Source organism: Cephus cinctus, unplaced genomic scaffold (assembly GCF_000341935.2).
Source record: "Cephus cinctus unplaced genomic scaffold, Ccin1 Ccin1_scaffold0814, whole genome shotgun sequence".
Taxonomy (NCBI): Eukaryota; Metazoa; Arthropoda; class Insecta; order Hymenoptera; family Cephidae; genus Cephus; species Cephus cinctus.
Genome location: NW_014333409.1, coordinates 40,989 through 55,029, shown reverse-complemented (window position 1 = coordinate 55,029; position 14,041 = coordinate 40,989). Strand labels below are relative to the sequence as shown.

General features: G+C 42.1%; 2 protein-coding genes across 13 annotated transcripts in view; one reads left to right on the top strand and one right to left on the bottom strand.

Annotated features, from left to right (window-relative positions):
* Positions 1-722: 722 nt before the first annotated feature.
* On the top strand, positions 723-2,947 carry LOC107270736 (nucleolar protein 9). The gene has a single exon (XM_015746024.2). The coding sequence runs from the start codon at positions 977-979 to the stop codon at positions 2,789-2,791; it is 1,815 nt and encodes a 604-aa protein (XP_015601510.1). The 5' UTR covers positions 723-976; the 3' UTR covers positions 2,792-2,947.
* The window catches only part of LOC107270735 (protein CBFA2T1), a 23,185-nt gene continuing 12,033 nt past the window's right edge, over positions 2,890-14,041 (bottom strand). For 8 of the 12 annotated variants that reach the window (XM_025088070.1, XM_025088068.1, XM_025088067.1 and 5 more), the window contains 7 exons: positions 13,408-13,829; positions 9,383-9,780; positions 8,636-8,782; positions 5,303-5,556; positions 4,338-4,945; positions 3,961-4,259; positions 2,890-3,860 (listed from right to left, as the gene is read on the bottom strand). In XM_025088070.1, the coding sequence (XP_024943838.1) occupies positions 3,594-3,860; positions 3,961-4,259; positions 4,338-4,945; positions 5,303-5,556; positions 8,636-8,782; positions 9,383-9,780; positions 13,408-13,801 (2,367 nt within the window). In that variant the 5' untranslated portion in view covers positions 13,802-13,829 and the 3' untranslated portion in view covers positions 2,890-3,593. Of the gene's footprint in view, positions 3,861-3,960; positions 4,260-4,337; positions 4,946-5,302; positions 5,557-8,635; positions 8,783-9,382; positions 9,781-9,856; positions 12,905-12,948; positions 13,268-13,407; positions 13,830-14,041 lie in introns of those variants that run through there. The other 4 variants (XM_025088074.1, XM_025088072.1, XM_025088073.1 and 1 more) reach the window with 4 other exon arrangements.

Sequence of the window (14,041 nt, the reverse complement as noted above, 5' to 3'; positions counted from 1 at the left end):
AGCTTCGAAATTACCGCTTTTATTTAATGTTGGCAGACTGCTTTATTACTTAGCTCACCAATGTAAAGCCGGACAAAAATTCGAAGTTTATTTATTAGCTCTAATATAATTAATTTATTAAAGGATTAACTAATTAATATTATTAAATGCAGTTTACGAACAGTGAGCCAATTAGTCATTATTTTTCACTGATTAATTTAACTTTGTAAACATGATATACATTATCATTATCGTTTCGACGCTTCTCGAAGAATATTATTATTAATACGAATAAAGTTTGATAAAAATAAAGATACCTATGGAATCAAATGGTAATTACAAAACTATTTTTGTAAATCAAAGCTCAAGGAAATGTATGTATCTCTAATCACCCCATATGAGTGATGGAAGTCGTATTAAAATTAAATGTGTGAGCAATATATTTTTCTCGCGAAAAATCTATTTAGTATTTATGAAAAAGAATCTGAACTGTTAACCGTATTATATTTTTACTTGGACTTTGCTTCAAATTTATAAAAAAACTCTGGCGATATTCGCCCTCAACTTCGATATATTTTATATATTCCCCGTAATCAAAGAATACTCATACATATATAATATTTTCAATACAACAATTATCATTGTCATGAGATTAATCATTCTCTTTGTTCGTGACACTCATTACTACAAAAAGTATGTGGATTTAAATATGAAACTTACATGTGTTACGTGCCACCGCTTCCGGAATCGCTGCCAAACTAGTCCAGTCTGATATCAACTATTTGTAATATACCTGCACCCACGTGCTTGGATCTCGATACTTAGGGCGTGTTCCAAAATCTACTCTCGTGTGCTGTAGTATGATTCTGTCTCTGTTACTCACATGCGTGTGATGTAGACAGACCGGCAACATAACCTTGTAGTTAGATTTATAGGTTACGCAGCAAGTTGTTTGTTTCATTTTAAAACGTAAAGCTTGTGAAGTTTGTTGATAAGAATGGCTGATCAAAGGGATAATAATACCGCCGTTGGAAGAGGAAATAAAAGAAAGAAGAAAAAGTCTTTCATACAAAATGCTAAGAAATATGCTCGCAAAGGAGAGTATGGTCATGGAAGTTCACTTGATTCTGAAACATATAATTATATGGTTCGTATATTGGAAATAATGCGTGACGAATTTGCTGAAATGGAGGATAAATTAGTCTTTGTGAATAATGTCTATGAGCAAACTGTGGGACATGAGGTTGAATATGCACGCAATCAGATTGGATCAAGAGTACTCGATTCATTAATCCAATATGCTAGCATCGAAACTATTCAGAGACTTGTTGATGCCTTTGGTCCTTCTTTAAGACCCATCTGTAATGATAGATTCGCTAGTCATGTTCTAGAGAAAATTATTATTGTTTGTGCTGATAGAGGTAATAGGACTGTTATTGAAAAAGTATCTAAAAGCAAGGATGGTGTAGTCGAAATTAAAGATAACGAAGTTCAACTGTACAATGATCTTACTTTGAAGCTGTGTAGATATGCTATCAATAATATGGAAGATTTTGCTTGGGAATTTTACTCTAATCGTGTACTTCGAACTGTTTTTGAAGTTCTTGGAGGTTTAATTGATAGACCTCCAGAGCAGAATAAGAAGAAATTGTTACCCTGTCTTGACATGCGCAGGAAAGTTGTCAAAGAATATACAGATCTACTGGTGAATGCTTCTAAAAGATTACAAAATTGGCCACAATTTCCTGAGTTTGGACAAGATGAGTTAATGTCAGGACTTTTACAAATCGTCCTGTATTCCTTAAAGGACATTGATCCTGAATTAAATGGACATATCATAGACAAAATTATCCAGGAGTGCTTTACGCCTAACGAGGAGGACCATTTATCTAATCTCTTTGACACTGAGAATGCAATCCGATTGTTGGAAGCCTGTCTCGTAACAGCACCATCAGATGTTTATACACAGATTAATAAAAAATTCTTCAGTGGTCATCTCAAAATATTAGCGCTCAAGGAAGGAGCTAATTTCAGTGTCCAGAGATTATTGGATGGCTGCAGTACTACGGAGAATTTTGAACAGATATTTGAAGAATTATCACTACATTATAAGGAAATTCTTAATAAAGGTTACACTGGAGTTTTGACTAGTTTAGCCAATGCTTGCGGCAGATTACGCACGAAGCAAGGAGCCTTCATCAATTCAATCACTAAAGCCCTGGGTTGTGATGAACCAGCAGAACGTCATTCATCCACTGCTTTAGTCATAGCTACACTAAAACATTATGACGAACTGGAATCCCATAGGAAAAGAAGTGATCGAAGCTTGCCTATAAATCTTCATGGAAGTTTAATAGTACAGGCCATACTAAAGTTCAACAAGCCAATTAAAATCGTAAACTCATTATTGGAATCGACTGGCGAAGATCTGGCTGTACTTTTCAGTGATCCCAAGGGTAGCAGGATCCTTGATGTCTTCATGGAAAGTACCTCCATTGGTGAAAAAAGCAGAGAAAAATTGATAAGAAGATTGCAAGGTTACTGGGCAAAGCTAGCCTGCGGTATACACGGTTCAAGAAGTCTGGAGAGAATGTGGGACAAAGCGCAGGAAAAGAGGAGAATCAGCATCATGCAAGAATTAGCAGAAGCAGGAGAGTCTTTAAATTCCACAAAATCTGGAGCTTGTATTGCCGCCAAATTACAGGTGCCCCTTTTTGCAAGAAGCAGAAAGCTTTGGTCTGAGTCTCTTGGAAAAGAAGAAAAAACTAAAGCAATGTTTGCCAGCATTATTGAATCGACAAAGAAAAAGTGATCCTCCATTGTGTCCTTCTGTCCAAGATCACAAAAATTAATTGAATGTGTTTACTAAGATCATTCAATTCTATAAATAACATTAATCCTTTATACGCATTATGACATAGAATATTGTATTTCGTTACTTCGTAAATACACTTTATAACCCATCGTACATCCCTGCAACACAATATTTCTAAGGGAGACTTCGGTAATTCATAATTTAAGTTTGAGCAAAGTTTTCCTAACATGTGTCATCAATGAATGACAGATCCGGTACATTCACCGTTCCGTGACTAGACTTAACTACCCGATACTTTTACCAGTACGTACAAAGTAAGAAGTGCTGTCGACTTTTACCTTACATAAGTCGTAAATGATTGATTATCCTATCAATTGACTAGTATAAGATTGATAAAAGTCCCACGATCAAGTCGATCGTGTTCCGTAACACCGATAAGTAAACGAGGACAAAAAATGGAATTAAACCAATTGAGTGCTCAATATAATTAATACTGCTAGTACCAGTGCATTTAGGGTGCAAATAGTGTATTATACTCCTTGCAAATAATGAGTACAACTATTAATGAGTTTGACTTCCTTGGACCGTCGAATCCTCGATGAGTGTAAGCCTAAGAATTTTTAATAAGCATTTAGTTTAGAGCAATGTGAATGACTCTGAGATCAAGTCCTAGGTGCGAGATCATCGATAATGGATGAACCAATTTCAACCTTACTGCTCTCTTTTAATATCGTTTACGCGCATGAGTCGGGTCACGTTTACCGTGGTGACGTAATCCGCGATAGTTTTTACCGTCGCGTCATTTCCCCTTAACGATTGTATTAACAGCACTAGGTGCAGGTTCGCTCTCGTTATCATTTCCGGACCCGGTAGCGGAAGTGGGAACGGTGCAGGATGACGGGCTCCTAGAGGACGATCTTGGCGGATCTCGAGGTAGTGGGTTGTTGCATGTTGCGTGATGTCCTCCAGCTTCCCAGTCGCGATGTTGACAAAAGGAACTGCAATATCTTGCTACTCCGCAACCTCCACATGTCTCTAGGGCAGGTCTACCGCAATTCCAGCAACTCTGTAACGTATTCATCTGTTGTGAGCTGAACAGGATGGTATGAATATAATATGCAAAAAGCATAAAAATCATAAAATTCTAGAAGTAAGTAGGTACGTACGGATCCCATGATGCTTGTCAAGTGAGTCTCCTTGTCGTCGTCAACAGAGGACGGGTTCGCCGACAACGTTGTCGCGGATGGAATATTATTGGTACGACTACTCTGTTCGTTAGCAGTTGCATGTCCAGGAACGCGAAGAAAGGGACCTTGACGTAGACCATGATTTCTTTGAGACAGAGGTAGATCCAGGAGTCGGTGTACTCTCAGACGTTCCGTTGCCCTGGATTCTGCTACGGCTACGGCTACGGCTCTCTGTACCTCAGCGACAGCTGCGCGCTTTACTTCCTGCACGGCTTCCTCTGGAATATTTAGAACAAAGAGGGAAATTTTAATTACAAACATTAATAAATTTCTATTTCCTCTATTGGTAAACCCACCAGCCCTTCTCTTCACTTCCGCGACTCTGTCCTCTGTGGCACGAATAGTCTGCGCGACAATCTCCCCAGACAGTCTCTTCAAACTGCCATCACGATCATTTCCCGTGGTGTCCATCTGGGAACCATTGGTCGTCGTGGGTCCACTTCCGGAACTTCCATTCTGTGCCGTGACGCCGGAAGCAGCGATGGTCGGTGCGGCAGCAGGACTGGTGCATCCGCGTCGTTGCAAAATCGCCAGAGCTCTCTTAGTCTTCTCGACCATCCCCAGGATACAATTAAGCATTACATGAATATTCTTCCATTCATCATCAAGACTGGGTCCATTCGGATTTTGCATGTGGCCCAATTGGGTCTGCGGTACGTGAGGAGGCCCACACGACGTCAGCTGATTAATCTGCACCAAACTAGGCGGTATGGGCGACGGTCCATGAGAATGACTATGATGATGATTTTGTATCGATGATCCACCAGATGAATGTAAGGGATTATACCAACAATACGAATCCGACTGTTGCTGCTGATGATGATGATGACTCCAAGGATTCGTTGATCTTTTCCCATATACCGGTCCATCGTCGAAAAGTGGGCCCCCGCCATTCTCATAGTACCTATTTAAACGTTCGATTATTAGTTTCGCTCATTTTTCATGTCCTTCGTCAACCGGAAGTCATTTGGTGCCGAAACACAGGAAGCTAATAACATCCTGCGTATTGGGTACTTAGCTTATGATAAATATCGACCTCGTACAGGCTCGTGGCCAAGATTTTTCAAACTATGTGGTTTGGCAAATGTAATAGGCGTGCGTGTAAAGCCAGGTGTGTGCGTGCCCATAGCCATATAAATTATTTCAAGAATCGAAGTAAACGAGCCACGCGATTTAAAAATTCCTAATATATCTCAAAACACCTAAACAACCTATGTAAACAGCACGATAGAAGAACCATCAATAAATGAACATTACTCACGGTGTATCCGAAGCACGACGTTTAGGTGCATTAGCCGTGCCCGTATAATGATGCAAGCTACCAGGATTCGTGTTGATCTGAATAGAACCGGAACTTGAATTGGTACCAGTACGACCGGCGTAATGCGTAGAAGTACTACTTCCGGTACCAGCGGTACCAGGTTGCTCAGTAAATATTTCATCTCCAGAAGATGACGCCAGACCCACAGCTTCCAAGACGGTAGACTCATTGGACCGTAAGTATTGAGCGCAAGTCTGTTCGTTAACAGTAAGAAAAAAAATAAGAAAAGAAAAGTAAAATTATATTCCAAATAGCAACAATAATTAAATTCAATACATCAGCCAAGAGCGACGCCACGTTTATCCAATGTCAAATACCTGAATAGCCACCTGCATAAGACGTCAGAGGGCACAGAAAATTATCGTACGTACAATGAGAAAAGTTGAGCCAAACGACAAAGCCCGACGTAAAAGCTTGCAATTCCAATCAGTTTAGTTTTTAATATTCGGCTTGAGCTTCTTTATCGTTTTGCGCGAACGCAGCCGCTGCCGCGCGCTCTCCTTTCTTTTCTTAATACCGAAGCAACCTGGCAGCGTACGATTTATCGTCCTTAATTCAATATCGGTGCCGTTCGCGACTTGCAATTAACGATTGCCCGATCGATAGCCAAGTAAAGTTGACCGACGGGGACGCTCGGCGTCGTTTTTTACTTTTTTCTTCTTTTTTTTTATTAACTAAGAAGATCCTCCATATCCTGAGAAATCATCTTGGTTATATCGTGTACCAAATCGTGAAAACTATATCCCTTCTTCTCAGTCACATCAAATCGCTATATATATATATATGCGAGGAAAATGTAAATGCTCACTATTAATTTGCAATTCGTTACCTTGGCTTCCCGTCGGTCCTCCATCCCCGACCCTGGGGAGGATGCTGAGATGGGTAACAGCTGGAGGCCGTTCTCTTTGGTTCCAAATATATACCACCTCCCTTCCACTTTGCTATTTCCTTTCCTTATCCCGATCGGAATAAGTCTACGACTTCTCCACTTGTACCTTTTTATTAAGTTTTTGCACATGCGCGTAGACGCCGCACCGTATACTATAACGTACGTTTATTATACCCGTAACGTCGGTACTGACACCGATGTTACGTCATACTGCGTAATTTATTGAAAGTACGAAAATTCGAAATTTCAATCACAATTTTCCTAGTGCGTCAAGCTCTCGCGGGTAAAGCGATGCGATATTCTTCATGGTAATTTTACGCAGCTCCCCTTCAGTCCGTGATGTATATATGTGCATATATATATATATATATTGTAGTATGGAAGAACACGCGTGGCTGTGCTCATATTTTCTTTTAAACGGTCGCACACCTGTTTAAACCATGCAAATTCGCCTGCGACGGAATTATCCATTGCATGCTGCCTACTTAAGTTGGTTTACTATCAGTAGATCGTTACTACTTTGTCCTGCGTAGAGACGCGAGTATCGCCCGAAGTATTTTAGTGCGAAAGAAAATAATTTATTTGCATTTCTTTAAGATCTTATTGACAATGTATTTTTAATTCTGCAGACGACGACGTGCGTGGATGGTGATTATTGTAGGAAATTGCTGTGATAATTAGTTTGGTAATTAGACTAATGAGTCGGTAGAGGAAGCAAGAAAATTTTATTGATAATAACTTAAGAAGAGTCTATTATAATCATGTAGAAAGACAACGTGTCCTTTCCTACGGAGGAGCGAGTTGGAAAGTTGGTGTAAAAGTTGCGTGAAAAAGAGATTGCAAAAAAAAAGTTTAGCGAGCGACGTCTTTCCGAGTGAAGTTTTGCACGTCCAAGGAGTCACGACGGTTATGTACGCGTAAGTTGAGATATATGGAAAAATATGACGATCCACCGTAAATTAGAAAGATTTATTGGTATTTCAGTGTTAAAATTGGAATTTTGCCAAATAATTATTTTCTACTTTGTATAGTTGGCAATGAAGGTGGTTAAATCGCGAGACAAATTTCCCGCCATTTACTGTCGCCGCGCACCCGTTCGTTCGTCCTTTAAATCTAGTCGGGAGAAACTTCGTTACGGCGTGAATCAAAATCAAAACGGAACGAATAAACTTATCCAATGTAAATGTCCCTATGAGCATTGACCAGACGTGAATTTACCTTGGCAGTTACGGAGGTCGCGAAGCAAACCGATATTTCGCCAATTTACGAAAATCGAAGGCCGATTAGTGTCTACTGGAAATGCAGATTTATGGGGCAGGGTGGGAAACCGCCGATCGTCGAGTCAATATCGTACCAACGCTCAGGATTAAGTCATACATCTAGGGATTTGTCAATAGGGTTACCGTGGCGTGTCACTTTCAATAGAATAATTACGTATAGTAATATTATTTGTATCTCGAAATGAATAGAGAAAAATATTTTATTAAAAAATGTCGACTGCCCACAGTGCAGAACATTCTGGAAGCATTGGAACGGAATTATTGAAGTATACTACGGTCCCCAGCCGGTAGTGAGGCCCGAAGGGGAAATCATGCAAATTGAGAAAGGAGAAGCAGAGGTATTTGGGTTTTGAGACGTGTAGCTAGAGGTTCCTGCCTCGATTCATCCATCTTCCAGGGAAACAGCTCGGTGAGTCTCCCACCCGCGATCGTGGCAGCCTGGGAAATTAAAACAAGCTGCCAGCCGGCCGGGACTGTTTCTGTTGATTTTCCACCGTTCTCTTGATACATTCCTATTTCTCTGTTGCCTACAGAGATCTCTATTGCCCGCGCAACCTAATCTATCTGCCAACCCGACCATTAAATCCGTCACCCTTTTATACCTTTTATATTCCCAATTGCCATACGGACACACGCATATATTCAGTGGTTTAGTACCCCGATTGCGTGTAAATAGAGGTCATTGTTATTCTTCTCAACACGACAATTCAATCTGGGCAACATTAAAATGAATCTTTCTGATGGCTATGTGTGTACAAATATCATTTGACGTATGAAAATCAAAGATAAAACAAAGTAGGATCGCACAGGATATAAAATATAACGACACGCAATATGGCCGAAGGTCCTGGTCAGTATCTGAATACAAATACAGCTTGGATAATCTTCTGGAGTGTTTTACATTCAGAGCGTTCGTCCAATGAAAATGTCATTGTCCCTTAAAGAGGGACACGTGCCAGAAGAAAATTGAAGGAAAGTAAAATTGCCAAGGGATACAGAAAAATAGCCCATCCTTCTAGTAAAACAGTTCTGTTCCTCCTCAGCCATTTTGTCTCGTACCTACAGTCACCAGATTCCTGCACTATGAATACATTCGAAATTCACCTGATTATTTGCCCTGGCTGCTCCGTTCAGATCCCTCTGCAAAGACGGCAGAGTGTGCTTCAAATATGGCAAAACAAATCCACGCAGAGGAAAATTCGTGGCGTCCTGAAGCGCTGAGTGAAATTCCTCAGCAGTCATGGTGCCGCTCTGCAAAGATAAAAATGCAAGGATTTCATAACGCCAAAAATTTTGCTTCTCTCCTGTCACACTTTCACCAGCTAAGAACGTGCTTTCCGTAGCGGCAAGAGCTTGATCGTTCAACCAATAAAGCACAAGGAGGAGGTGAGGAGCGAGAGAGGGAGACGATTGGGATAAGGTCGGAGGTGAGAAAACTCGTTAAATTCAAGCGTGAGAGTCCGACCCTTGGCTAGGTACATACACCGTGGAAAATCGAGATTTGCTCAGGCGTTTCATGCTTGCACAGATGATTTTGTTTGTCAAGGTAAAAGCTCTCCCGTGACATTATTCCAACCCCAAGGATCTGTCGCCCTCTCAGGTCGGTATAGGGTGAGCTAACGATTTCTTGCCGGACGGAGCCAGTACTAAAGAACGCTGAATGATTTATGGAGGAGGAAGCTCTCTAATAGGTCAAAGCTGTCGTAGACCCTTCCTTTGAGGATGCAACGTCTGCTGAGATTTCTCAAATGCATTTCTGCAGACCTTAGGCCTTCCCTTCCTTTTTGTACAACCAGAGGTCAGAGGTTAATATAATATAAAAAAAAGATCCGTCATCACTTCTGCACCCACCAGCAGTCCCAGTACCAATGATCTGACTGTATCTCCGGTATCCGGTGATATATCCGTAGCGAACTGGACCAGGGTACCCAGCAGCCTCTTAAGTTTCCCATGGCCGCCAAAGACACCGGAAACGCCTCTGCCGTTTCCATTAGACAGTCCAGACCCGGTAGCCTCGATCTGCTGAGAATCATCTAGCCTGCTGTCCTCCTTCTCGGACTTGAGATGACTTTGAGATGACGGCACGGGACTCTCGCTGTCCGAAGACCTGGAGGAACCTTTGTTATCCACTCGACTGGAGCCATTGGTGGTCTGCAAGAGCGACCTCTGCGACGAGGGTGAGAGTCTGCAGTCCCTCGTGGAATCCTCGTCCCTTGATTTCTCCCTCGACGAGCAGACCAGACTGAGAACTGGAATAAGAAGAAATTTTTCAGATTAATATTAACACAGCGAACACCAAAGAGTACGTAGATATCGACCGGATACCGTGAAGCGAAAGGCCAACGAATCCGTTCCTGCATAATCCAGAAGTGTAGGTAGTGCCTCTATACATAAATATCATTCCTGCCTGACAATCATCCTTTATCGATTATCAGTGCCAGTAAGAACCTCACAGAACACGATAACTCTTGCCGCAGGGATTTTAAACGCTACGGGAAGACATATGATACATCTGTAATGCATTTAGTGTGTATCGTGCTCCATATAAATTAGTATACCTCTATGTATATATATTAGTATCTGCATAAGGACGAAAAGAGTACCTGGTACCTGTACAAGCATACCATTGGCATTAAAGGTGAAAAATTTTAAGTCGTAGCTTCCCTATACGAATAAATGGATATTAGAGGTGAGCATATGTGCATATGCATTAACAACGAATAGAGGGCCGTGTTACGAATATAGTGACGCATACGAGCGTGGAGCTGGATAACATGCAATTACGGGCCGTGTCATCCACGTTGTCTCTCGTTCCCATTCCGTTCCCAGGGTGTCTCGCGGAATGCAAAGCCTCTCTGGTACAACTGAAACTACAGAACCGAAGGGAAATACCGATAACAGCGAACGTACATGTCCCGTACGCATTCCAGAATCCGGGGAGTCATCCACTCTTTGACGTTACAATAGAAAATAAAAGGAAGACCAAAAAACAGAACCATACCGTATTAAGGACTATTGCCCAATTCGATTGGGAACAGTTCTTAATACATTTCCTGGCACTTTTTCAGCCTCCCGGTGTCCCTGGCTTATCTTCATTGTTATCCTTTCTCATTCCGCAAGTCCTTCCGGCCATAACAAAGAGCCTGTGGGAGCGATTCTCGCGTGACCAGGATATATATATTTCTATATAATATACGAAGACAGAAATAAACCAGCGTACCAGAATCTGTACCCAGTCTGTTCGCAGTGAAAGAAATCAAGGACTCCGATTCGTTGAATCGTTAATGTAAATATATATATATGTGTACAGACACGTGTATATATATATATATATATACTTAGTATGTACACACATGTGGTATCCATTGGCACGTATGGGATCTGTGCCCCCATAGTGGCTTTAAGGTGTCCGTACCGGGGTGAAACTACCGACATTAACCGCATAGACTGTGATATAGGTACGCGCTTTCGCATAGCCCGTGCATGGAGGAATTTTGTTACAACGTATGTACATAAATACGTGAAGCAGGTGAACGCAGATATCGAACAAGTATATAGGAGTAGGGTGGTGCCATTGTGTCATAGCCACCTGACGTCGCTCGCAAATAGATAATAACCTGTACCTGAACTCTAGCAAGCTAAAGCGCCTTAGGTATTATAGATCTAGAGACATATCTGGCAAGTGTTTCCTGAATATCGTATAGACAGATTTTACTAAGCCAGAGATTTATCCTACAAGCGGAGCGCCATCTTTAGCAGCCAGTGAATTCCTCTTTCTGAATCTCTCTTAATCCTCTGTGTTTAATGCCCGGAATTATTATTCCCGCTCGATATCATCCTGCTGGTTAATACGATAAAATCGTACGAACCATGATTTAATCAGCCGCCAAGATAAGCTGGATTCATCCTATCTTTTATATTGCAGGTAGAAATCTGCGCCGGGCAATCCTGCACGGGGCTGCCTATTAACCTGCCACCGGATACCTTTATAGGATTGTACCGGATACGATTATGTGATATATGTTTCTCAGTGAGACAAATTGTACGACCTTAATATATAACCTATCGCAAAGTAACAGTATTTATAAAAGTATCTACTTATGGTATAAGCTTTGCTTAGACAGTAAAGAGTCTAGCTTGTGCGATGTAACAGAGTATACTGTGCCACCCTATATATAAAATGGTCTTCTTGCTGAGATAAATGCGCGTCCTTGGACCGGTCCTATCTGGACAAGGATCGTACGTCTTTCCGCATATGGATTTCGCGGATGGCATCCAGGCGAGGTGATGGTAATGGTAGCACCGGTGCCACGGATGCTACTGCCGGTGCCAGCACTGCTGCTGATGTTACTATCCCTTCGGCCAGCTGTTACTTCCTCCAGTGATTCTCAACTGATTTAGTTTAACTCTCATCCCTTTCGCCAGCCTGTACATCATATGGGGATTGAGGATATTCTTTCAAGATTTCAATTTAAGAAAAAAAGAGCCTTGTACCTTATCACATCCAGGGTGTCTAATACCTTCCAGGGTGTACCTGCTTGGGATCAGGATCAGTTGAGTGTCCCTGAAGAAAGTAAGTATGGCGGGACTCAGCTGTCGCCTCCTAATTGCCGGGACAATGCAACAGATGGCTTTGATCGCAATTCCTCCCTGGCCTACCTCCCACTTTCCTGTAGCAATTCGATCCCTCCTTCCCTGTACACCTGACCCCACTGCTCCTTATTTTATTTAGGCGCAAGCCGATCACTCTTATCCTTCACTTTTCTTTTTCTGCGAAGGGTTGCCTTACTCTCATGGACTTGGATTGGTCCTTAGATCCTCTAATAGGCGTTGATTTTTCTTTTGCTCATTATCTTTCATTCTTGAACAAAGAAACAAATGCACAGTTGACAAGGGTTCAAAGTATCAAACCACTATCCTTAGTGGAGTTCCTTGTTTTGGCAAAGCTGAAGTAACGTAAGGTACCCAGGAATCAGGATTGTGAGCATATCCCAGTGTCAACGAGGACTATCGCAAAATACCTAGGACGCCAGGTCGCGGATGCCGGATATGATATCAGCCGAGAGCAGAATCCTGTTGGAAGTGTTGGACGTGCCTTATCGCGTCTGGACCAGGCAGTCAGCCAGGCAGCCAACCTAACCAACCACCCCAGCCGGCTTGACTGACTGCTTGCTGGTAAAGTTCACCAGCCCTAGGGGGGGGGGTGCGTATATCTGTGTACCTATGGTAGAGTGCAATATATGAACGGTTGAAACGTAAAACAGCTCTTGAAATTTCATCGACCATAAGTAAATAATTGTGAGAACAAGATCATAGAGAAATTCTCATAATCGTCTAATAAATCAATTAAAACAATCTCTCACTCTCTCTCTCTCTCTCTCTTCCCTTAAGAATTAATTCTCTCGGCCATTTAGTACCTTCTTTTTATACTGTCTAATTATTAGGAACGTCCTGACTAATTCACAGAAAGAGATAGACTCCCTTCTCGACCAGCGTCAGAAGAGAAGAGGGTTTGTCTGAGGTCGGCTGCGGGCTTGCTTCTCCTGCAGATAACCGGATAGCTTGAAATGTACGGTTTCAGCGAGCATACCAGCGGCTTTGGCTATACGGGTACCCCCATGCAATATCCAGAACTAATGTACGATGTGCCCACAGCTACTTGGGAAATCTACGTAGAGAAAAGTCTTTATAGAAAACGTAGAGAGTATAGAACGTAGCGCACCCTCTCCTTATATCCTAGAATCATACAAGGTTTCTTTATGTCTCAAGGGTCTGTCAAGTCAGTATCAGGGAAAGGGTTAATATTTATTTTATTAACATCTCATGGCATCGGTTTTCAGCAGTATCCAATAAACAAAGTATAACAATACACTTACCCTTTCCTTTCTTGATATCCAGGTCAACCGGGAACGGCTCCAAATTGTTATTAACGCTCGACGTCAGGGTAGTTGGATGGCAAATAATACTCGAGGGTTGAAGGGTTCCCGAGCTCGTGGTGGTTGAACTCGTGGTTCCGATACTCGTGGTCGTCGATGCGGTACCTGCTACGGTGGTGCTGCTCGTGACGGGTATGGTGGTTGCTACAGTCACCGTCACCGTAGCTACGGTGCTGGGGTTGCTGTTGCTGCTGCTTGTTGTACCCGTACTCGTCGTCGGGGTAGTCGAGGAAGGTTGTGGGCTTTGTTGGAAGCCACAGCATTCCTTGGCCTCTTCCTTGACCTTGACCTTGTGAAGCACAGTTGTCGTGGCGATCCCACCTTCCACTTTCATAATCGCCGTCCGGATCCTCCCGTCTTATCTGTGAAAAAAATTTTATTAAAATTATTAGTAAAATTAAACATTTTTTTTAACTCAACTAGATCACTTATAATATTCTTAACGAAATCAACTTCTCCAAGGAAGATTCTCATTTCTGTCTCCACGAGGACATCAGTGCACCAGGAAGTCCAATTCGAATTTGATTGATTCGATTTCAAATCCTCCTCACTCCCCCCCTCCCCCTCCCCCCCC